This window comes from Trachemys scripta, chromosome 2 (genome assembly GCF_013100865.1).
Source record: "Trachemys scripta elegans isolate TJP31775 chromosome 2, CAS_Tse_1.0, whole genome shotgun sequence".
Lineage (NCBI taxonomy): Eukaryota > Metazoa > Chordata > Testudines > Emydidae > Trachemys > Trachemys scripta.
In genome coordinates this window covers 72,806,719-72,830,841 of record NC_048299.1, presented here as the reverse complement: position 1 = coordinate 72,830,841, position 24,123 = coordinate 72,806,719, and the positions used below count along the sequence as shown (strand labels likewise).

Genomic DNA, 24,123 nt, shown 5'->3' with positions numbered 1-24,123 from the left:
GTCCCAGCTTCTGGGTGTCCTTAAACCTCTGACTGCCAGAGGATGGGGTTGCATCTCTGACCAATTTGGCTAGTAGTCATTGATGGACCTCTCCTCCATGAAATTATCTATGCTTCTATACTTTGTTCTATTTTGCTGGTGTTCCAGATTTCTATAAAACTAGGGGCAAAGAGGTCAGGAGGAATAATGGGTGGCTGTTTTGCACACTATCATAGTGGATAAACAGTGGGGAGAGCGCATTTTAAAAATTGTATGTTTTATGTCTTTCCCAGACTTTGTCATCTTAGAAGTAAGCGTGTTTTCTTCAGGAGAGGCAGTATGTTTAGTGTGTTACGTTTGGAGAATGTGTAGCACATTGTACATAGTAAATAACAATGACAATCATTCTGAATCAATGGGATGCAATTGGGGACTATGATTTAAAGAGAGGGATTGTTTTTCTAGATAGAATCATAGAATATCAGGGTTGGAAGGGACCTCAGGAGGTCATCTAGTCCAACCCCCTACTCAAAGCAGGACCAGTTCCCAGATTTTTAAAAGGTCATCAAGTCCAGCCCCCTGCCTTCACTAGCAGGGCCAAGTACTGATTTTGCCCCAGATGCCTAAGCGGCCCCCCTCAAGGATTGAACTCACAACCCTGGATCTTGCCTTCTTCGTTGGCCTCTCCCATGACTATCTTCTTAATAGATAGTGTGGCTTGAGAACAGCTCACTCGGGGGACTTGTGGTGACGGAAAGGAAATTGCCTCCCCTTCCCCGCATCTCTCTCCCAGGGAGAGTGGGTAACAGCCCTAGGTGTGGTTAGGGTGCCCAGATGTTCCCATTTTATTGGGACAGTCCTGATAGTTGGGGCTTTGTCTTACATATGCACCTATTGCCTCCTGTCTCATTCCTGATTTTTCACACTTGCTATCTGGTCATCCTAAATCAGGTGTGTGGGATGCTGGGTGAGCCAGCCAGCCACTTGCCTGGGGCGCGCAAAAAATCCTCCCCATCACTTGGATAATCCCGGAGGCACGTGGGCGCGTTACTGTGGGTTCTACGCCGGGCGTGACTGGGCGCCCGGCCGCACGCTCGGCCCCACAGGCGGGTACCGGCCCCGCCCCCTCTTGGCCCCGCCCCCTTCTGAGCTCCCAACATCCGGGTACCTGTCAGCCAGCCGCGCCGCCGCCCGCTCTCTGTTCTCTCTCATTGAGGCGGACTGGAGGGAGCGCAGGGAAGATGGCGGCGGCGGGGCGAGCCGGCTCCTTCGGTTCCTCTTCCTCCTCGCCGGGGCTCGGCGCGGCCGCCGGCTTCACCGCCAGCAATAACGCGGAGCTGCGGGCGGGGGGCGAGGAGGACGATGGGCAGAACCTCTGGTAACCGCCCAGCCCGCCGGGCCGCCGCCCGTTACCGTCTAGCGCCCCCGCTCCGCGAGAGCCTCCGCCCGGGAGGGGGGGGGACACACGACACGACACAACTCCCTTCGCGGGCCCCCCGTGGGGCCAAGTAACGAGGGGGGCTGCAATTGTCAGCGTCAGGCGCCCCCGGCCCCATCCCCCTAGTGCGCGCCCCGCCCATCCCCGTGTCTGTGTGTTGGGGGGCTGGCCTGACCGGGCTCTGTCTCCCCTCAGGTCCTGTATCCTCAGCGAGGTGTCCACACGCTCCAGGTCTAAACTGCCTTCGGGGAAAAACGTCCTGCTGCTGGGTAAGTCACCCTGGCTCCCGGGGCGGGCTCTGGGGCCGGCCGGCCGGCGCCCCAGTTGTGGGGAGGTGGAGCAGAGTTTACAGGTTGCCAGGGGCTGGGTTAGCGCCCCACGGAACTGCTGCTGCTGCTATTTGTTGGGCGGGGCAAGTCGCGCCCCACGTCTCGAAGCGCCTCCCCCCGTTGGGAGCTGGGGTTGCCCCCCTGAGGTGGCGGCTTTGGAGGAGGGTGGCGCTTGCCATCTGTCTTCCCTCTGGCGAGGGCGTGTTCCGCTGTGTCCGTGAGAGGCTCTCTCAGTATCTCCCTCATTCAGGCCGTCAGCACGGCTGGAGATTGTGGTCGGCCCGTGTCCACAACGCACAAAATCTGCGTCCAGAGCCCCTGCAGCGTCGGCGCTGCAGCTGGGTGGGCGGGTAGAGGCTGTTTAGGGGTCCCGGCTGGGCCCTGGCCACCATGTACAGGGCTTGTCAGCAGCATTATCATCATGATGTTGTGCAGCAGCAGTGGCATCTCTCGCAGTGGAAGCGTCCAAACCCTGTCTTGCTTCTGGCTGTGCTTGGGCACTTACTGTGGCCTGAGGACGATCAGAGTTGCGGGGGGGGGGGGGGGGACTAGAAGCTGTAAAAGTAAATAACATGCAATCATGCAAAATACAGAAAACTTATTGTGTGGGAAGGGGCAGATTGCACTTCTTGACAGAAAAGCTATTAAACAGCCAAGAACAGACAACTTAAGCCTTAGGGGGTGCATTGATGAATTTCTTGACTATCTTCTCTTACAACATACTAATACAAATCAGTTTGCAGAGCTGTATTAGGAAACCATTTCTCAAGATCCTGGAAGAGGCAGCTCTTGTGGTCTCCAGTGAAGTGTGTGGAGAGTTTGTCATGCTTATCTATTGGTTAATGTCCCTTGAGAGAGTGATTGAGATTAGCTTATTCAAAAAGAAATCAGTGTCCTTTTTCTCCGTCCCTGTATAAATTTAAGTGGGGGATTTAAGATGGCCAATATGGCTGAAAATGCCTGTAAGGGTGAGGTGATATTCTAGTGGAACTGGCGTAGGTCTTATTAATTTTTAAACTTTTTTTTCTTAAATTTTACATTGTGAAGTGGGATAGCGAGATTGATACTCCTTTTAACTGCCTCCTGTTCCTAGTTAGATTGGTTTTTGTCTCACATTTTCATGTATGAGATGACTGAAGTGGGTAGTTATCAGCATTTGTTTTGATGGTAAGCATCTTTTGAAAATTAAGGGGGCTGACTTATTCGTACTGGACTGGGGAAATTTCTTTCCCGGTGTGGTCCTGGCTGCCAATATTACTCCTCCCCCCCTTTCCTTTATTCTCTTCCTCTTCTAGCCTTAGAGCAGTGGTTCTCAAACTTTTTTTTTTGCGGATCACTTGAAAATTGCTGAGGGTCTTGGCGGACCACTTAATGATCTTTCCAAATGTTGTTTGTACTGTTAGCTAATTATTGTAAAGCGCTTTGGATAAAAGTGTTATATAAAAATAAACTAACTTTTTTTGTTCTAGAAATAAAAGCACACAACTCCTATTTTAATATCAGTAGTCTTACCTTTCTAATGTGATGGATGTGCCTTCTCTCCCCTGCCTGAGCTGGGGCTGGGAAGGAGGGGGATCTCTCTCCAGCCACAGAGCTGAGGCTGGGAAGGAGGGCCATCTCTCCCCAACAGCTGCAGCCCTGGAGCTGGGGAAAGTTGCCTCTTTCTCTGGCCGCCGCAGCCCCGCACATCCCAAATTCCCCTCACCCTCTCTTCTCACCACATTGCCCCCTCCCACCTACCCCATATTTCCCTCAAGGCCACCACCTTACATGTGCATCTTCTCCAGGATCCACCCACCTAATTAGTGGCACCGCATTAGGCAGGTGGCCTTTCAGTTTCTTGTGTGCGGCTGCCCAGGCACGCACCTTAGAGGGAACTATCTGCGGACCACCTGAATGGAGCTTGCAGACCACTGGTGGTACATGGTCCACAGTTTGAGAACCTCTGCCTTAGAGCATATTGACCATCCGTTAAAGCAGAGGTCTTCAACCTTTTTACGCCCAAGATCACTTTTTGAATTTAAGGGCAACTCAGGATCTACCCCGCCCCTTCCCCAAAACCCCACTCCACTCATCCATCCCCCTCTGTCACTCACTCACCCTCACTGGACTGGTTTAGAGGGTTGGGGTTTGAGAGGGGGTGTGGGCTCTGGGCTGGGGTCAAGGGGTTTGCAGTGTGGGAGGGGGTTCTGAGCTGAGCCTGGGGTAGGGGGTTGGGGTGCAGGAGGGGTGCAAGCTCTGGGAGGGAGTTTGGGTACAGGAGGGGGCTCTGGGCTGGGGCAGAGTGTTGGGGTGCAGTAGGGTGCTGGCTCTGGGAGGGGGGTCAGGGCTGAGGCTTGGGGTACACGAGGGGGTTTGGGGTGCTGGCTCTGGGGTTGGGGTGTGGCCTCCCGCTGGGCAGCACTTACCGCTGGTGGCTCCTGGTTGGTGGTATAGCGTGGCTGCCACTAAGGCAGGCTCCCTGCCTACCCTGGCCCCTCGCCGATCCCGGAAGGGGCCAATGTGCCCCTGCGTTCCCGGGGTGGGGGAAGGCGGGCGGCGGACAGCACATGGCTCCGCACGCTGCCCCTCTCTGCAAGCACTGCCCCCGCAGCTCCCATTGGCCACAGCTCCCTGTTTCCGGCCAATGGGAGCTGCGGGGGTGGGTGCTTGCAGGCAGGAGCAGTGCGTGGTGGAAGACCCCTGTTCCCCAGGGCTTTGGGGCACGTTGGCCGCTTCCAGCAGTGGAGTAGTTGGCCGCTTCCAGGGCAGGCAGAGAGCCTGTCTTAGGGTACATCTACACTACAGCGGGGAGTCGATTTAAGATACGCAAATTCAGCTACGTGAATAGCGTAGCTGAATTCGACGTATTACAGCCGACTTACCCCGTTGTGAGGACGGCGGCAAAATCGACTTCTGCCGCTTTTTGTCGGCGGCGCTTACTACCACCTCCGCTGGTGGAGTTAGAGCGCCGATTCGGGGATCGATTGTCGCGTCCCGACGGGACGCGATAAATCGATCCCCGAGAGGTCGATTTCTACCCGCCGATTCAGGCGGGTAGTATAGACCAGGCCTTAGTGGCAGCCCCGCTGCGCTGCCAGAGATGGCGATCGACTGGGAGATCCTCTAGGAAGATTTTTTTTTAATAAGGATTTGGCGATTGTTCTTGTTGATCTTCATCATGTTACCTGTTAGCAGGATGCTGCCTAATGCATATAGTTAGCAAAAGTGGGAATGTGGAAATGGACCCAATAGATCAGAGACTAGGGCATACCTGACACTGATATCTCAATATCTGTTCCCTGAAAGCTTCTAGAGGAGTGGCTGTTTAGATTGTCATCTCCTCTGCTCACTTTAGTATTGAAGGTAATAGGAGTGGTGAGGTTTACCAGTATCTCCGCTGGAGTTTCTTGCTGATGGTGTCAGGAAAATTTATATTAGACTTATGATAAAAGGGAAGTCTTTTGTCCCTCCTAGTGTAATTTTTATATACACATTGAACTAACTTCTGGAATGAAGGAAGGGGCAACTAATATTTTTAGCAAGTTGTCATACAGATGAACTGCAGCATGTTGAATATCATGTAGATGTCTGAGTTCAGATATTCCAACTAATATCTTTAAGTAAATTGTGAAGTGGATTCAGTCAGTAGCATCCAAAATTGTTCCAGTATGCACAAGGCAACTGATAGACTCCCTAACTTGTAAGGGAACAAACCAGCTGCTTCCTCTCTACCCACCTATTTCTCTACTTTCTCATAAAGTCTATCCAGCATATTGCCACTAAAATTCTCACCACCTGCTTTAACTATGTCAAATTATTTGAAGCCATTCAATGAGTTCTGGTACGTTCCATACTACGCTAAAAGACATTCCTAACTTCAAGGGCTAAACACCTTTGCTCGTGTTTAAACTGAATCTAGTTTCCCCTTCTCCATGTATTTAGCTCTGTTTGATGTTCAGGATGAACAGTCTTAAGAATCAGTGTGTGTATATATATATATATATATATATATATTTTAGCCTTGTTACCTCCACATTTTCTCTGAACCCCAAGCATCCCACTTTGCCTGGCTAAACCATTGAGTCTTTGAAAGTGAGACCCTGCTCCTGCGGAGTGGCTGCCAGGAGGTCTGGGGAGGGGACAGGAGGGATCTCAAGCCTAGCTTCCACAGTCTCCAGCTAAGAATTTTACGTAACTATAGCTAACTTGTCTACTTACACTCTTCTGTTTTCGTAGTGGGGAAGGAATGGGTATGGCCAATGCTGTATCTTCTTCTTCTTCTTCAGCAAATAGTGTTTCCTCTGAAGGAATTATTTTTGGATGACCTAGTGAGTAGCATTGAGCTTCAGAAGTCTAGTCTAAACTTGTAAAACTGTCACGAGAATGTACCATTCCAAGCTACAAAATCTACTTGCCTGACCTTACTATGGTAATGAACACGTGTGTTCTGATCACCTTTATCCATGGGTTGTTTTAAGCTGGTACTTGATAGCACTGTTCTGGCACTAGTGATCATTGATCTCACTCTTTGTACTATCTTGACTTAATTGATTTCTGCAGAATTTCAAGCTTCACTTTTAAATAAATAAATAAATAAACAGATAAAAATAAAAATGTACCTCTCCCCCATCCCCAACAAAACCAAACTCCAAACATCCTTCCTTTTCCACATGGAAAGAAAACCTTCTGAATGTGAACCATGTGTAAGTCTGCAGATTAAAATAGAATCTCTGAGGTATCTCATTCATCTCAGTGAGGCATTAACCCTGAAACCTAACATTAAAGGAGAAATATAATAAGACTTAAAAGACCTAGAGTCATAGCCTATATTTAGTACTAGGTTTGAAAATTCCTCACCAGTGGCAAAATAAAAACTTTCCCTGACTAGTGTAAGAATTCCAAATCAATGAGTTTCCACAGAAATAAGGTTTTGATTTTTACCTTTGTGGCTGCAAAATTTACTTTCAGAATATGAATTGAGGCAGTTTTCTTAGGACTACTAACAGACTGTTCCAGTTCCTCTTCTGCTAATAACTTTCCAAGCAGCAGATTTAAATTTTCCTCAATTCATTTCAGTGTTGTTGTTCAGAACTGTGTGAACAGTTATAAAATTACATAAATCATTTGTCACCTTTCTTCTGCTTGACCAGTAGTGGGTATTGGAGCGAATACCCATTACTGGTCAAGCAGAAGAAAGGTGACAGCCATTTCTGGAGGCAGACTCAAAAGTGAGGAATGATGAATATATAGGGTCGGAGGTGGGGACAGTGGTGGATATCCCACACATATTAAGTAGGGCAGGAGAGGCCTTTTCTTCCAATAGGGAATTTGGGGTGGAGATTGGATATTATATCTGACCCATTTGAATAAGAGGCTGATACAAAAGAGAGCCCCAGAACAGGGTCTAGGGATCTCATCAGGGCAGATCCCAAAGGGGGGTCATAGCCCGCTTGCAGATTGATCACAAACCAGATTGAGGTGGTTTGGCTGAATATTCAGTTTATGTTCATCATTGACTATCTTATTGCATTGTTCGAACATTCAGGTACTAATTTTATATTTGCCAGCAATATGCAGAGTATTGGAATGGCCATTTCACAAGGTTTTATTGGTCATCTTTGTTTCAGTGGCAGAGAAACTTTTGGCTGTTTCATCTGTAAGGACAATTGAGCAGATTGTCTCAAGTGGTTGGCTGCAAGGTGTGAATGTACCAACCTTGAAGGGCAGGGTCTAGGGATTGTTTCCTAATAAAAATCCCAACATCCTCTGATGTACCCCTCCCCCCTATCTTTTCATATTGGCCTCTAGTTATTGGATGTCCCCTCTTCAATCCTAAATAACAACTTTATTGCTGTTGATTGATTTCATATAAACATCCAGGTATTCTGGAGTTGTGGATAGAGCTTAATTGCAGTAATATTGTTCTTTCCCAATATGACCTGCTTACTTTATATCATGTAGTGCTTTAAAAATAGAAACCTAGATCTTTTAGCCCTTTTCTCAAGAGCATTATTTTTAATAACTTTAAAAAACGTCTAAAAACAGCTCAAATAATACATTAAAGAAAGATACATTCAATACAGTGAACTTAAATTACTTGAAAAAATGTTACTTACTTTGCCTTACAAGACAGTAAAGTTGTTTAACTTATTTGTTAAATTCTATTTAGGTTCAGTGTAACCTATATATTCAGAATTTACATGATATGGTGATGGTTTTTATAGAAGTGCCCAAGATTAATCAAAATTATGGATTTTATTCTTTGTCTTCTTACAAGTAGTTGATGAAACACTAAATTTGGCTCATTAATTTTGTGCTTCGTGAAAGGCCTTTTTCAGTGGCATGTGTAGTTTATCTGAAATTCATTGTATCGCTGACTATAGGCTGTAGAAATTTAAATAGTGGCTCTATTGTTTCACCAGTGCAGGGCTGTGTAGAGTGTTATATTTTAATTATTCTTTAAAATAGTTGTAGTTCACATAACCTGAGGCTCAAGAAGATGGAGACTTGTGCTACCATTATTATAATTCTTATAATGCTGTTCTAGTATCCCTTTAGTTTCAGGCATGCCCACAGCATGGGGAGTAAATATCATTTCTGGATTTTACATATTTGACCCTTGAGGCTCAGGCTTGATTGTTATGATCTACCAGGTTGGTAAAGGGAGGTTGAGTCTCTTCTGTTTCAAAGGTCCCTTGAGGGTAATCTGCGAAGAGGGGAAAGAGTCTAGGCCTATTCTTACTGCTTTAAGAAGCATACAGAGTCCTAAAAGGCTTTTTTTTTTTTTTTTTTTTTTTTTTAAATCTGCTAATTTCTTGTCAGGACTATTAAGTGTAGTCTTTCCTGGTTTTGTTGCTGGACTTTGGTTTTAGAAATATGTATTGTGGACTCTGAAAACAATACCAAGTTTAACAGTCTGAATGAAAATAATTTCCCCTTTCATTTTCACTTGTGACATGTCATTTAAAAATTTTAAAAATCATCATAGTCCTGTCAGTTCTCAAGTCATCCATAGTATCTAAAAAAGACAAGCTATACAAGACCTGAATTTTTTTTATGTGGGGGGAAAAAAAAATCAAAACAGAAAATTACATAAACAAAACATCTTTCAGGCCTTCTACATCATAAAGAAGCAAAAAGGCCTGTCTTTTTTTTTTTTTTTTTTTTTTTTTTTTAATGAGACTTAAGAAAGATTGTTTCTGCGATGTAGAGCATTGTCAACAACAGAATGTGAGAGATGCTTGATTTGGGGAAGGAGGGAGAGTTTTTCCTTTTCCCTAGTATCAGCAGCCTATAGTCTCTCTTCTGGAGAAGTCTGGCAGCACAATGAAATTTACAAGTCTCCAGTTTTGCTTGCCGCTGCAATCCCTAACAAGGATTGAGGTCCGTGAGATTTCAGAACAAAAAAATCAAGGTAAGGGATAAAAGTGAAGATGTACACATTAGGCTGGGCAGGGAATAGCAGACACTAGATAAGGTGGAGAGATTGTGCCTCAGCGAGGGTGGATGAGCGTGCACTGCAAACTAGTGGTCATGTCTTACCCAGAGCTTGCAAAAATATGTGGTTGGGACAGTAGGATCCGGGGCAAAACTTCAGTGGGAAACTTGGCATGCCTGGCTACTCCCAGCAGTCAGAAGGGTATTGTTCTGAGCTTTGCACTTGGATGCTGTTATAGGATGCCTTCATATATAGAATAGAAATAAAAACTAAGTAGTGGGCAGGGCTGTTTACTCTACTTGTAGTTTTGGATGGGTTTGTTTACTCTTTTGAAGTAGAGGTATTTTTAGCTGCTCTACAACGTAGGGCTGGTCCACACTAACCCCCCAGTTCGATCTAAGATACACAACTTCAGCTACGTGAATAACATAGCTGAAGTCAAAGTATCTTAGTTCGAACTACAAGGTACTTACCGCGGGTCCACACGCGGCAGGCAGGCTCCCCCGTCGACTCCGCGTACCCCTCTCGCGGAGCAGGAGTACCGGTGTCGACGGCTAGCACTTCCGGGATCGATTTATCGCGTCTAGACAAGACGTGATAAATTGATCCCAGAAGATCGATTGCTTACTGCCGAACCCGGAGGTAAGTATAGACATACCCTTAGAGTTTGACGTGAACCTTTCAAGCTATGGATGCAGTTCTTGTTGGCGGAAGCTGTTTTGAACTGAAAGCTTCAGCAGCATACCTGGCAGTGTGCATGAGAGAGATTTTCTTTTGTGTTGCTGTAATCTAGTCTAGATGTTACACAGACATGGATCACAGTAAATTGAAGGAGTGAAATGTAATCTTCCTAAACAAAGATAGAAAACTGCATTTTGGACTGCTGCTTCTGTTTGTGTCTAGGTGTAGGCATGGGTGAAATAAGACCGAAAGCGTACACCACTTCACAGTCCAGAAGGCAAATGCTCTTAATAGAGGTGCAGTTGTAGTTTCCAATAATTAATCAAAATGCTTCGCCTTACTTGCATCACCAGGATTAAGTTGAACCAGCTACTTCTCATATAAGCTCTTATTTCTTTCAGACAGGTGTCACCCACCTGCCCAACATCCCCTCTTTATGTAAGGGGAATGCATGATTTCCCTCCTCTTTTAAACAGACTTCTAGGATAGCAAAGATGTTCTAAAATCAGTCTCATGAATAGGTCTTGTTCCTCCAACCTCCCAATTATCATTTTAGTCCTATCAGCTATTTTTACTGATGCTTTCATATGGTCAGACTATCTAATTAGGAACAGTAATTCAGCAAAAAATAAAAACGACGAGGATATTTGCTTCTGATTCTGCCTTTTGTGGTTTTGTTCTTCAGGATGCTGTTAATCTAAGTCTGTTCCACTGCACTTTCCCTCTCATCTAGGGTTTTTACTGCTTGTTAAATCACAGAGATACACTTTAAACTGCTGGAGATGCTATCTGTATGAATAAGACCATTTCTTACCTGTGAACTTATATAGGGAACAAGAGATCTGAGTTCTGTTTCTGACTTATAGATGCGTGTGACTTCTCTGTTCCTATTTCTCCATCTATAAAATGAGGGTTCCTGTCAGGATCTTTTGATATTTAGTACATCTTTGTAAAGCACTTATGACTTCTATTGAGCCTTCAATCCCAGGATCTCAAAGTATCATAGTTACTTCAGTCCAGAGGACCTCTTCCTATGCTAAAGTTAGATACTGCTTCTTTTTATTATCAAAGTATGGTCATATATTTATGAAATTCTTAAGCAGTTTCTGTTTGAAGTTGTGTTCTATTTCATTTTCGTCTTGGGGCCCAAAATACCAGCACAGTGCCCTCTGTATGAGACTGTCTTTATAACTCTGCCCTCTTGAACTGTTTTGAAATCTTTTTAGGAAAGAGCACAAGTGAGAGCTGTTTGTTGTTGTTGTTGTTGTTTTTTATATACAGAACTTGAATCAAATGGATCAATGCGGGGAGGGATAGCTCAGTGGTTTGAGCATTGGCCTGTTAAACCTAGAGTTGTGAGTTCAATCCTTGAGGGGGCCATTTAGGGATCTGGGGCAAAAATCTGTCTGGGGATTGGTCCTGCTTTGAGCAGGGGGTTGAACTAGATGATCTCCTGAGGTCCCTTCCAACCTGATATTCTATGATTCTGTGACTGTTTACTTTTATAACTCCTACAGATATCTGCATGCTGTGCATCAGTTCTGACATTATAGTCGAAAAAAGGCTGCTGCAGGCAATTAGAAAGTTTTGGGCAGCTGATAATTAACCGTTTCTCACCTTCCACAAAGAGCAGGCAGCTTGTGTTCCACACTCACCACTCCTGGATCCTAGTGAGCACCAACATTCATTTTTGTGCTCCAACTGATTGATTGGTATGCCACAGAATTCTTTGTAGACATGTGTAGGGTCTGCTATCTAATGGAAAGTGGGAAAACAGCTTGCCAGGCTTAGAGATTGCTGAGAGAGGCTCATCATTAGACAGGTCGTCATGCCCAGTCATCTAATCTTGTTTAAGATTGCAGTTGGTCTCTCCTCCCTCCCCCTCCCTTCCCAAAACAACCCCCCCTGCTTTCTTGATGTGAAAGTGCTGACACAGGATCCACTTCTACTTCCTTGGTTTGCTCTACCTGTTTAAAGCAGGGTGGTATAGGTTGATCAGAGGAAATTTTATAGGAGCTCTATCATGCTAGGAGAGATACTTACATATGTTGCAACCCTACCTCGCTGTAATTGTGAACTTCATCTTAATTCTCTTTATTCTGAATTTTTTCCTGTCTGAGGTTCATTTGATTTAGTGAGATGCGTAATTTTTGGTTCAGCATTCTAAATCAAATACTGAAAAGAGATTATTGACAGAAGGTGTCTTCAAAAGGCTGTAATACCTACCTGGTCACAATCTGATAAGGGTTGGTTGATTTGGGTATTTATACTATTGGTTGCACTGTCAGTGTTCTGGTCACTTACTAGTGCAAATTACCTTAAAGCATTTGATATTCACTTGACTTTCCAAGCATATTATATTTACCACTTAATCTCCACCAAAGTACAAAAGGATACAAGTACTCAAATTTAAGTGGTCACACATTTAAAGAATATAGTATAAATGTGCATTTTTTGGTTTGTAGATAAAGCATTCTGTTTTCTTTAAGAAGATGAACAAGATAACTCATCTTGTTTAGCTGTAACTGGGAGTTGACTTCATATGAGGCCCTGTAGCAAATATAATTGTTACACAAGTTATTTCTTGCTAATGATTCACCCTTCAAATAATGCAATTTGAAAAATGGGTGGATGTTTACTAAAAGTTTCCATGGATAAGGTGGAAGCATTTGCAAGTGAAAAATGAAAAGTATTTTTAAACTCTGATGGAAGATACAATTATTGATTGTTGTTCCCGTAAGTCTTTTATGAAGAAAATTGCTCCCCCCATAATCCCCCAAAACTGTTCTTGTGCTGTGCCAGTTACCGTTGACTTTTCTATGTCTACTCTAATTCAAGACAAAATTATTGGAGTGGTCCAGTAAAAATAAAATACCAGTTCATGCTGAAGTTTAACATTGTAGAGGTGACTTTAAAGTTTCAGGAATAGGGTGTAGCTTTTGTACAGTGCTTGCTTATCCCCTTTATGGTGTAAAATGTTGTCTATAGAAAGGACATTCTGAAATCTTATCTGTGCAAGAGAAAAATGGCTGAACTTTAGCAACTTCCATCAAAGGTATCCCTTTACTGGTGGTATTGATGTATAAATGCTAGTATTGTAGACTGCTCAAGTGTTCAGAGAATGTTTTCACGACATAGTAAATATCTGCAACTTGTCTAAACTACAGGTCATTCTGTTGCTAGTACAGTTGGAGCTGCAGTGGTAAAGAAAAATGTTTATGAATTTTCCTAGTGTAGACAACATCTAATAGTCTTCAGTACTAGTATGCCATTAAAGCAAACAAAAAATAGCATACAAGAACAGTAGCTGACTACCCCTAAATTAAGAGTGCTCTAAAATTAGTAAAACTAAATGACTTCTTTAAAATAATTATCATGAAGCCTCCTGTGCCACCACCTTTTGACGGACAAGTGAAGCTACCGTCTCACAGAAAGCAACATGACAGAATGAATCATTCAAATCTTGGCAAAATTATAGCAACTTCAGCAGCATATATGCTTGCATAGCAGCTTGTAATAGAAAGTCTTGCCATTTGTTCATGAGTGACAAATTTAGGAAGCCCAGCTGAAAATTTGAAACAAAGAATGTAGCCATGGGTACTCCATTCACAAATGGTGCGGGAAGCTTGAACTCTTTCTGTGGGAGACAAAAATTTTAATTAAAACTAGCTGCTATACAACAAAATAGAGATCCTCACTGGGGGGGGGGGGGGAGAAATCAGACTTTTTGAAGTTGTGAAATCTGTGTTTTTTTTGTTTTTGTTTTTTTTTTTGAGAAATGGTTCTGCTTTTTGCTAAATTTAGAAGCAGTGGAATATCAGTTATATTTTGGCTTTTGCACTAGCAAAACTGAAAGATGTAACTTCCAGAAAGTTGTAATTCCCTGTTCTTACTTGTCTAAAATTTCTCAATTTTTCCTTTTGATCTTAAAGTTTTTCATCCTGAAATGTTAATTAGATAAGCAGGACTTTTATAAAATGGAAAATTTCTTTAACCTCTTTTGGCACAAAACTAAACCCAAAACCAAACTTCAAAATTATAAACTTCACACGACTTGACTCACTGGGGAATGTAATTTGGGGTAAGTTTGAAATCTTTGTAGCTAAGGCCTCATCTACACTACAGAGGTAAGTCAACCTAAATTACGCAACTCCAGCTACGTAGCTTAGGTCGACTTACTGCAGTGTCTGCACCGCACTGCATTGATGGGAGACGCTCTCCCATCGACTTACCTTACACTTCTCATTCTGGTAGAGTACTGGAGTCAACAAGAGAGCAATCTGAGGTCGATTTAGCGGGTCTTCACTAGACCCGCTAAATCGATCCCTGGTGCATTGATTGTAGCAACATCGATCCCTAGTAAGTGTAGACATGTCCTAAGATAAGTGACTAAAATGCACTGTCTCACTATTCTGTGGTGTTATAAATGTAGCCATGAAATGCCTGCTTTATGTGCAAAAGTCAATATAATGTTAACAATGGAACTTCAAGTGGCACTTCCATAATACTGATTCTTATAATATCCCTGAGATGGGGAAACTAATTTATTGAAAATAATCACTGGCAGCATTTGAACCAATTGTATTCGTAGGATCATGCTGCAAGGCTCATCAGGACCTCCGGGCTTCTTTGGGATGCATAGCTAGTGTGAGGGAACGAAGAGAACATCACCTTTTGGGGCATTATTCTAATTGATTTTCATTGTAGATGTGCCCAAACACTTAAATCTTGGGCATAGTGATAGGAGACACTAAAATAATTTTATATTTTGGCTGGAAGTGGGTAGGAAGGAAGGTGTCACAACAGTAACCTGTTTTAAAGCTGCGTTCTAGGTCTTTCAGGGGACCAAGTTTCCCCTGGCTTTATAAAATAAGGATAAAAGAAACAGATGTGACCCCATTAGATTGTCTTACCTGAGTAGTGTTCCATGCTATCATACTGATATCCACAATCCAATACCTGCCCTGCTGAGGTGTTCACTGCCTCTCTGTTCTTGGAGAGTTTTTTCCTGTGCTTATTTTAAGCCATAATGAGCCTGAAAATGTATCCTAACTACATACATGAAATTATAACCTGTAACAGTTACTATAATATCACTATAACAACCATGCTCAGTGCATCATGATCCTTCTGAAGAAACCTGATATGACAAACTTTGCATTGGATACCACACAATCATTTCCCAAGGATGAACATGGGGGTGCTGGGGGGTGTTCCTCTGAAGTACAGAGCGTCACAGCGGGCTCTGGGGCTTGCCTCGCTCCTGCACTCCAGCCGGGCAGCGGGGTCAGTGGCTGCTCAGTGCAGCTTCTGGAAGCAGTGGCATGCCGCCCCTCCGGCTCCTACGTTTAGGGCTAGCCAGGGGGCTCCCCACACTGCCCAAGCCCCGCCCCCGCAGCTCCCATTGGCTGGGAACTGTGGCCAATGGGAGGTGCAGGGGCAGCACCTGCAGACGGGGCAGTGCGGAGAGCCACCTGGCCACACCTCCACAGAGGGAGGGACATGACGCTGCCTCTGGTAGCTGCCTGAGGTAAGCGCTGCCCAGAGCCTGCACCCCTGACCCCCTCCCACGCCCGTGCCCCAGCCCTGATCCCCCTCCTGCTCTATGAACCCCTCGGTCACAGCCTGGAGCGCCCTCCTGCACCTCAAATCCCTCATCCCCAGTCACACCCCAGAGCCCGCACCTCCAGCCAGAGCCCCCTGCCCCAGCCCAGAGCCCCCTCCTGCACCCTGAACTCTGGGGTGGCCAACTCTGGCCCCTCTCCAGAGCCTGCACCCCCAGCCAGAGCCCGCACCCCATCCTGGATCCCAACCACAATTTCGTGGCATTCATGGCCTGCCATACAATTTCCATACCCAGATGTGGCCCTCGGGCCAAAAAGTTTGCCCACCCCTGTTCTAGCAGGATGTGAAAAGCCAACCATAGCTCCAAAAGCTATCATGCAAGTGACTGACCTGTGTGTGAAATACTTAATCATTTTCTAGATACTAACTTTTATATAAATCCTTCCAAATTTCAGTTAAATGTACAGGTAACCAAAATATGCTATACCTTCTAGTGCAGGGGTGGCCAGCCTGTGGCTCCGGAGCCACATGCAGCTCTTCTGAAGTTAATATGCGGCTCCTTGTATAGGCACCGACTGTGGGGCTGGAGCTACAGGGGCCAACTTTCCAATGTGCCAGGGGGTGCTCACTGCTCAACCCCTGGCTCTGCCACAGGCCCTGTCCCCACTCTACCCCTTCCCGCACACTCCCCTGAGCCTGCCATGCCGTCGCTCTTCCCCCACTCCCCCCCCGAGCCTCCTGCATGCCTCGAAATAGCTGATTGGGAGGTGCTGGAAGCGGGGGGGCGGGGGCGCGGTGTGGAACTGATGGGGGTGGGGGGGTGGGCTGCTGACATATTACTGTGGCTCTTTGTCAATATACACTGGTAAATTCTGGCTCCTTCTCAGGCTCAGGTTGGCCACCCCTGTTCTAGTGCATAGTATATTAAACATTACATAGCATAGAATGTATAAAAGAAAATCCACAGATAGTGTGATAGGACAATGACAATGTAAACATCACATTAATTGACAAGATAATAAAATTGCACATTAATAAAAGAGCTAATGTTCACAGGCTGAAAGTAGTGAGGTTCAATTTGTATTAAAAGGGAAAAATAGATAAGAGGCTATCTCAGCGTGAGTACAAATCAGATTCTGAAGACATTTGATAAAGCAAGAATCAGTCAAATAAAAATCTTTTCTTATCCTCAATAAGGGGAAAGTAAGATTTTGCTATTGTATATTCTGAGAGGAGGAGCTTGAGACCCTTCCAAGCATATCCGGCATATCTGTGTCATCTACTTCAGAACTTGGGAACGTCACTCATGGTGAATACAGTAACCACCTCTTTTCATCCACAGAAACTTTCCTTATGTTTTTTTTCTGTTGAACCAAACATGAAAATAATGGCTGGATTAGTTCATTTTGATGAAAGCACAGACTGTTGCGCTTCAGGATTGAGGGAGGGAATAAGTTTCTCCTTTTATTACCCGTGAAATAATGCCTATGGCTAGTATTTCCTCACACTTTCCATTATAATCCCGTTTTCATTTGCTTATAATTTTGCCAAACTTTAACCACTCTGGATTAATTTTTCCATCTCTGTTCTCTTTCTGGATGATAATGAGGCAAGGGTAGGTAGTGCTTCCAATGTTAATTTTTCTGATTGTTTTTAAACAGCTCTTGCACCTCTGGTTTGGAGCATGACTTGAAATTTGGCAGAGGAACAGTCCTGGGGTCAGAGAAATGTCTCTTCTGCTCTCCATGAAAAAATGGATGGATTTATCAGAATTATAATCCTTTCAAAATCTTCTTGTGCACATGCAACAGATTAATTTTTCTACTCTTCCTTTATTTTCAGACCATTTCAGCTGCACTGTGTGTATGCTCCCAGACCTTATGAGCTGCCTGCCTGCTGGCTTGCTCTTTCCCATCAAAGTATCCTTTAGCCTGCAGGAGGGTACTCTCTGGGCTGGGATCCAGAAAATTATGAGTGTTATGCTGCAGTCTAGTTCATGATTACATACATTGTTTTCTGGGACCACTGATTCATTCAGTACACAAGATAATGAATATGCTCCCTCAATCGCTGAACACTATCTCCATTATTTGCTAGTATTGCATCAGACATACGTTCCAGAATTAGGTTTTTGCCACCAGGACAGACTTCAGGAAGTTTGTCCTACAATGATAGTCAAATAGTTTTAGCAAGTCCCAACTGAACCCTGTCATCATGCTATACTAAATACACCAGTCTAGTAAGTTCAGCTCACAATTGTTACCACAGAGGCAACTCTGTAGTACATAGGGTTACCATATTTCCACAATTAAAAAAAGAGGATACTGGGGGGCGGGAGCCCTGCCCTAGCCCTGCCCCGTCCCCATCCACTCCCTCCCACTTCCCACCCCCTGACTTCCCCCCTCAGAACCCCCAACTCCCCCTGCTTCTTGTCCCCTGACTGCCCCCTCCTGAGAACCCCCCACCCTAACTGCCCCCCTAGGACCCTACCTGTCCCCTGATTGCCCGCATGAGTGGCAGGTTTGTAGAAATTTTGGTGGTGCCCAGAACCCCCCCCCCCCACTTGCCTAAGGTTCTAGGAGAGGGGTTGGGTGGGGGGAGGAGGTCTTGGGTGCAGGTCCTGGGCTGGGGATTAGGGTGCAGGAAGGGTGCAGGGTGCAGGCTCTGGGATAGAGTTTGGGTGCTGGGTGCAGGCTCCGGGCTGGGGCAGGGGGTGGGTGTGCAGGAGGGGGTGAGGGGTGCAGGCTTTGGGAGGGAGTTTGAGGGCAGGAGTGGGTGTGTGGTAAGGGGGAGGAGGTTTGGGACGGAGTTTGGGGGTAGGAGAGGGTTCAGGGGTGAGGACTGTGGGTCTGAAGATGAGGGGTTCATGATGCAGAAGAGGGCTCAGGGCTGGGGCAGAGGATTAGGGTCTGGGGGGATGAGGGCTAGGGCTGAGGGGTTTGGGGCGTTGGAGAGGCTCAGGGCTAGGGTGGAAGGGCAGGGTAAGGGCAGCCTGCCTTGCCATTAGTGGATGGGGGGCACTAGGACCCTGGGGCAGCAGACAACAGTTGCTGCTGGAGCAGGGTAGGAATGTGCACAAGCAGGCAGGGGAGAGGGGCGTGCTGCTTTCTTTCAGCCAGGGACGGGGGGGGGGGGGGGGTGCGGGGGGGGGGGGGGCAGGTGGAGGCTGGGGCCCAGCTGCCCAATCACCACGCCGCACTGTGCATGGGAGGGGAGGAGTAAAAATCCCGGACCTTTTAACCTTGTTACTAATTCCTCCCGGACGGCTATTTAAAGACACAAAAGCCGGACATGTCCAGGGAAATACGGACGGATGGTAACCCTAGTAGTACAGTGGTTTTCAACTTCTTCCATACTACAGCCATTTCCCAGTATGGGAGGTGTGGGTTGGTTGCAACCTTGAGGTGGAGAACTCATTCCAACTAACTCTCCTTTGTGGGGAAATTGAACAAGTGCCAGGTCCTAGCAGGGCAAAGAGAGGGGGAAAAATAACTTTGCTGCAGCAAAATGATGACATCCGTGGCAAAAATGCCAAATTCTCTGTCCTGCTGGAAAAAATGCCATGGTCTCTTGGCTACAGAATTGAAGCGTTCACAGGGCCTTCGCTGAAATGGATGGGATAGTTACAGGGCCGGCTCCAGGCACCAGCCCACCAAGCTTGTGCTTGGGGCGGCACCTGGAGGGGGGCGGCGCGGTGCTCCGGCTGCCGGGGAGAGCGGATCCGCGGTGGGCTCGCCGCCCTCCCCTGCCACGCTGGGCGGGCACGGTGGGAGGCTTTTTTGCCTGGGGCGGCAAAAAAACCGGAGCCGGCCCTGGATAGTTAGCACTTCTTTAGAGCTGTTTCAAACTGCATGTGTATTTAGATAGGCATCACTTAGTTTATGTTTTTGATGTGATATCTGCAACCGTAAGGGCTAGAAACCTTTTTTTAAAGGAAAGAGAAGGAAACTGTGACACCCCTCTTCACACACATCACCTTTTAATCTGCCCTTGTAATTATTGCTTACCACCCTGATGGAGGGCTGACCTGAAGTCTGTGGTAGTGGCAGCCAGGGAAATACTTTTGGGAAAGTTAATTTGCTGCAGAAAAACATTGTTCATTTCTTCCTTTCCCAGTTCTCATCTGAAGACATTGCATTTAACTGCTTTTAAAAAGATTGTACAAAACATTAAGATTTAGACTACTGCACTTTTCAGTTGACTTTATAGTATTTGTAAGATATTTGAATAATATACTTACTATCTGTTATCATGTTCATATTGGAAAAATAATTCTGTGCATTCTGATGGATTGAATTGAAATCTAGGCTTTTGTGGACTTAAACCATATTGAATGTCAAAATTTAACTTAAAAATAATTAGTGATTGTGCAATGCTCTGAAAATGTTAATTAAGCTAGGAAATAAGAGGAACATTAAAAATACTACAGTAGAAAAATTACAATGGTGGTAAATATATTAATATTATAAATAGACATGATTAGTATTTGTTATGTTGGGGCTGATGCATATGTTTGGAATAAATCGAACACCTATGTTTTCAGATTGCATGAGTTCTAGCTGAGTGACTCCCATTGTTACCTGATATTTGCCCCAAAAGAAGTTGTAAGTAGGTAACATTATTTACTCAGAGATTTGATCTATATTAACTTTTGTCTTTTTCTAGGGGAAGATGGTGCAGGAAAAACTAGCTTAATAGGCAAACTTCAAGGAATAGAGGAGTACAAGAAAGGAAGAGGAATGGAATACTTGTACTTAAATGTGCATGATGAAGATAGAGATGGTAAGTATCAGTTGTGTATCCTCAGCAGTGAGAAGATTTTAATTCTAAACTGGATGGCTTACAGGCTAATAGTGGGATATGGAGTTTTTAATTTCCTAGGTCACTTGCTCAAATTTAGCCCAAGCCTTTAGTAACACTTACCTTCAAGTGGCAGTTTGGTTTATGCGAAATGTGTGTCCAATTCCCAATAAACAGGTATCTGCATAACAGAAACCATCATGATAGGTACCCTCTGTTTAGACTGTCAAGAATAGAATGATGTTGTGTCTTTAGAATACTTATTTGTATTACTATAGCCCCTAGGAACCCATTAAGCTAGGTGCTATACAAAGAGAGAATAAAAAGATGGTCTTTGCTCCAAAGAGCTTACAGTATATGACGAGACAACAGACCAACAGGAAAGTGTGAGGAAACAACGAGATAATATTGGTCAGCATGGTAGAGAGTAGTCTCAGCACACCGGTAGCATAGTTGTCCAGTATTTTGTAGACCTCATAGCAGAAGATAGTTTTAAGGAGATATTTGATGTGGGAAACTGAGGTAGATTTGTGGATGTTTATGGGGAGCCCCTCCCAAGCATGAGGGGCAGCCTGGAACAAAACAAGAAGGTACTTGTTTGGAATTTTCAAACAAGTGGGCGATGTAGGTTGGCATCATGGGGATAGGAGGCAGGAAGTGACATTTCAGTAGTGAATGAGAGTAGGGTGGGGATAGGATGTGAAGAGCCAAGAAAGTGAACACAGGTAGCTTGTGTTTAATGCATTAGTAGGGGGAGCCAGTGGAGGGATGGAAAGGAGTGATGTGGTCAAAACGATGGCGTAGGAAAATTATTTTTGCAGCAGCAGTCTGCATGGATGAGTGGAGAAAGATTGCATTTGTCAATTTCAGAGAGAAGGATATTACAGTAATTGAGGTGTGAGATGAGAGCCTGGATGGATAGAAAAGGCCATATCCCCCAGATGTTATGCAGAAAGAAATTGCAAAATTTAGGAGTAGCCTGGAAATGAGGATAGAGCGAGGTCTGAGTCGAAGATTACACCCAGGTTACAGTCCTGAGTGACAGGCAGGTGATGTTTACAGTGATTGAGAAAAGAGGGGTGTGGGGGCTGGGGGGGAATGAATAATAGTCTGTTTTAGCCATAGAGTTTGAGCTCATAGCTAGACATCCCTGAAGAGCTGTAAGAAAGGCTGAGATTTTAGTTTGGAAGAAGGAGACAAGTCTGGAGTAGAGAAGAAGATCTGAGAGTCATCAGCATAGAGAGAATAGTTACATTTGTGTTTGTGGACGCAATTACTCAGGGATAAAGTGTTGAGGAAGAAGAGACAGGGACCCATGGTCAGAGCCTTGTGGAATCTCCCTAGAAATTTGGAGGAGGGTTGAGGAGGGTCTTCAAAGGACATACTGAAGGAGTGATTAGAGTGGTGGAAAGAGAACCAGAAGAGGACAGCATGGAAGCCAGAGGACAAGATTTCAGAAAGTGCATGGTTGGTAGCATCAAAGGTGGATTAGAGGTCAAGGAGGAGAAGAATGGAGTCCTGGTTCTGAGCTTTGAGGAAGAGGTTTTTATAGATTTTGATGGACTGTTTCAATGCAAGAAGCAGGATTGGAGTGGGTTTAGGATGGATTAGTGGAGAGGAACTACCGACAGCCATTGTAGACCGTGTATTCAATTAATTTAGAGATGAAATGAAGATAGGGCAGTAATTGGAGAGACAAATGGGGTCAATGGTGGCTTTTTAAAGATGGGAGAGACTTACACATGCTTGTATTGTGAGGCGAAAGAGCCGGAGGAGATAAAGAGGTTAAGGTGGGGATGTGAGTTGTCGTGAGGGGGTGGGATGGGGTCACTGGGGGAAGTGGATGGTTTAGAGGAGAGATGGAGGAGGAGCATTGTAGGAGGGGAAGGGAAGACATGCCGAGGGGAGGAAAGGTCACACGTTTTGTTAACTTTCTCTTGGAAGAAATTGACGAGATTCTGTGCAGAGAGAGAATTAGAGGAGGGAGAGGTTTTGAGGAATAAGTCAAAGGTGGCAGAAAGGCAGCTGGGATTGTGGGCATGGGATTCAGTTAAGTTAAAGTAGAGCTGTTTTAGCTAGAAAGATGGCAGGAAGGAAGAGAAATTCATAGTGGATATAGTCAGACTGGTCCTGGGACTCCCTCCAGAGATGCTCTGCATAGCAAGAGCAGGAGCAGAGGAAGCAAATGTTGTGGGTGATCCAGAGGGGTTGGCAGGGCAGACCTTGCAATAGGAGAGGGGGGAAAAAGTTAAGGGTGGAAGCATGGAGAGAATAAACAACTATATTAATGGAAAAAAGGGAAGAGGAAGCTGGGAGCAGATGAAAAAGTCATCAACACTGATGGAATGGAGGTCACAGGTAGTGGGATTGGGGTGGCTGATGGACAGTGCTGAAAAAAGGTAGGAGATGGGGGGGAATTTGGTAACAGAGAATAGAAAGCAGTCCTTGGTGAAGACAAGGGCCAGTGAAATGTCATTTTTGATGAGTGGGAGCATTGAATCAGGGCTGCAGTTTGAATGAAGAGGTAAGATCAAGGAAATGTGCAGTTAAAGGGTTGAGTTGGGTCATCATCATGGAAGCTGAAGTCACAGAAGATGAGTGTGGAAGATTGTGAGGAGAGGAGAGATCCAAGAGTAAAAATCAGTGGGAGAGGCTGATGGGTGGATTGTAGATCACGGGTTCTCAACCTTTTTCCCTCTGAGGCCCAACTCAACATGGTATAAAAACTCCAGGGCCCAGCGGGGGTAGGAGCAGCCTTGGGGCAGGGCCTTGGGCATAGGCGTAGTTTGACTTCTATTTAGGGGCAGGGGCCAGCAGGTCTCGAGCCGCCTCTGCATGGCGGGGTCCAGAGAGGGAGTGCCACTTCCACCCCTGACTCACCTCAGCAGGCCATACCATCTCATGGAGACCAGGAGCTAAGAAATCTGATATTAGTAGAACTGTCAACACAATTCTAAGGGTACGTCTATACTTACCTCCGGGTCTGGCGGTAAGCAATCGATCTTCTGGGATTGATCCCGGAAGTGCTTGCCGTCGACGCCGGTACTCCTGCTCCGCGAGAGGAGTACACGGAGTCAACGGGGAAGCCTGCCTGCCGCGTCTGGACCCGCGGTAAGTTCGAACTAACATATTTCGACTTCAGCTACATTATTCACGTAGCTGAAGTTGCATATCTTAGTTCGAAGTGGGGAGTTAATGTGGACCAGCCCTAATATACTAACCATGATCCTATAGACTACATTTTAAAAGCATAACTTACAAGACATAAACTAAAATCTGTATTTTCTACTTTTTATTACAGATCAAACAAGATGTAATGTGTGGATTTTGGATGGTGACCTGTATCATAAAGGTCTCCTTAAATTTGCAATGGAGGCTAACTCTCTAAAGGACACTCTGGTTATGCTGGTCGTAGACATGTCTAGGCCTTGGACTGCATTGGATTCCTTACAAAAGTGGGCAAGTGTTGTAAGAGAGCATATTGACAAATTAAAAATTCCTCCTGAAGAAATGAAAGAAATGGAACAAAAGTGTGAGTATTTTAAAAAATAGAAACAGTTGAAATTAAATATACTTAATGCTTTTTTGATCTATTTAACTTCTGATGCAGACTGTTTTTATTCTTTGGAAACTCAGTAACTATCTTGAGTTAGGTTATCTAAACTGTTCTGTTAAAGTACCTTCAATGCACAAGTAATATTTCTCTGTTTAGAAAAACTTTGAATTAGCATAAAAGTTGTAACTTCTAAAAGCCTTGCTCTTCAAAGATTTTGTCTTGCAGTTCTGTTCGACTGCACAGCTAGGTAGATATAAGGCATTGGGCTCTAAAAGGCAGCACATAGGCACTGTTTCCGCCTTCATCACTTGGGTAGTACTAATTGTATTTGCTCAAAGACATTGTCTACACTGGA

At 45.0% G+C, this 24,123-nt stretch overlaps 1 protein-coding gene and 1 long non-coding RNA gene across 3 annotated transcripts in view; one reads left to right on the top strand and one right to left on the bottom strand.

Annotated features, from left to right (window-relative positions):
- The first annotated feature begins 1,129 nt into the window (after positions 1–1,129).
- The window catches only part of DYNC1LI1 (dynein cytoplasmic 1 light intermediate chain 1), a 56,344-nt gene continuing 33,350 nt past the window's right edge, over positions 1,130–24,123 (top strand). Inside the window, exons 1-4 of one of the 2 annotated variants that reach the window (XM_034760850.1) lie at positions 1,130–1,357; positions 1,613–1,686; positions 20,078–20,194; positions 23,514–23,744. In XM_034760850.1, the coding sequence (XP_034616741.1) occupies positions 1,221–1,357; positions 1,613–1,686; positions 20,078–20,194; positions 23,514–23,744 (559 nt within the window). In that variant the 5' untranslated portion in view covers positions 1,130–1,220. The remainder of the gene's footprint in view (positions 1,358–1,612; positions 1,687–20,077; positions 20,195–23,513; positions 23,745–24,123) is intronic. The other variant, XM_034760849.1, reaches the window with a different exon arrangement.
- The window catches only part of LOC117872421, a 40,331-nt gene continuing 28,009 nt past the window's right edge, over positions 11,802–24,123 (bottom strand). The window contains exon 3 of the long non-coding RNA XR_004644483.1: positions 11,802–12,397. This is a non-coding gene — a long non-coding RNA (uncharacterized LOC117872421). The remainder of the gene's footprint in view (positions 12,398–24,123) is intronic.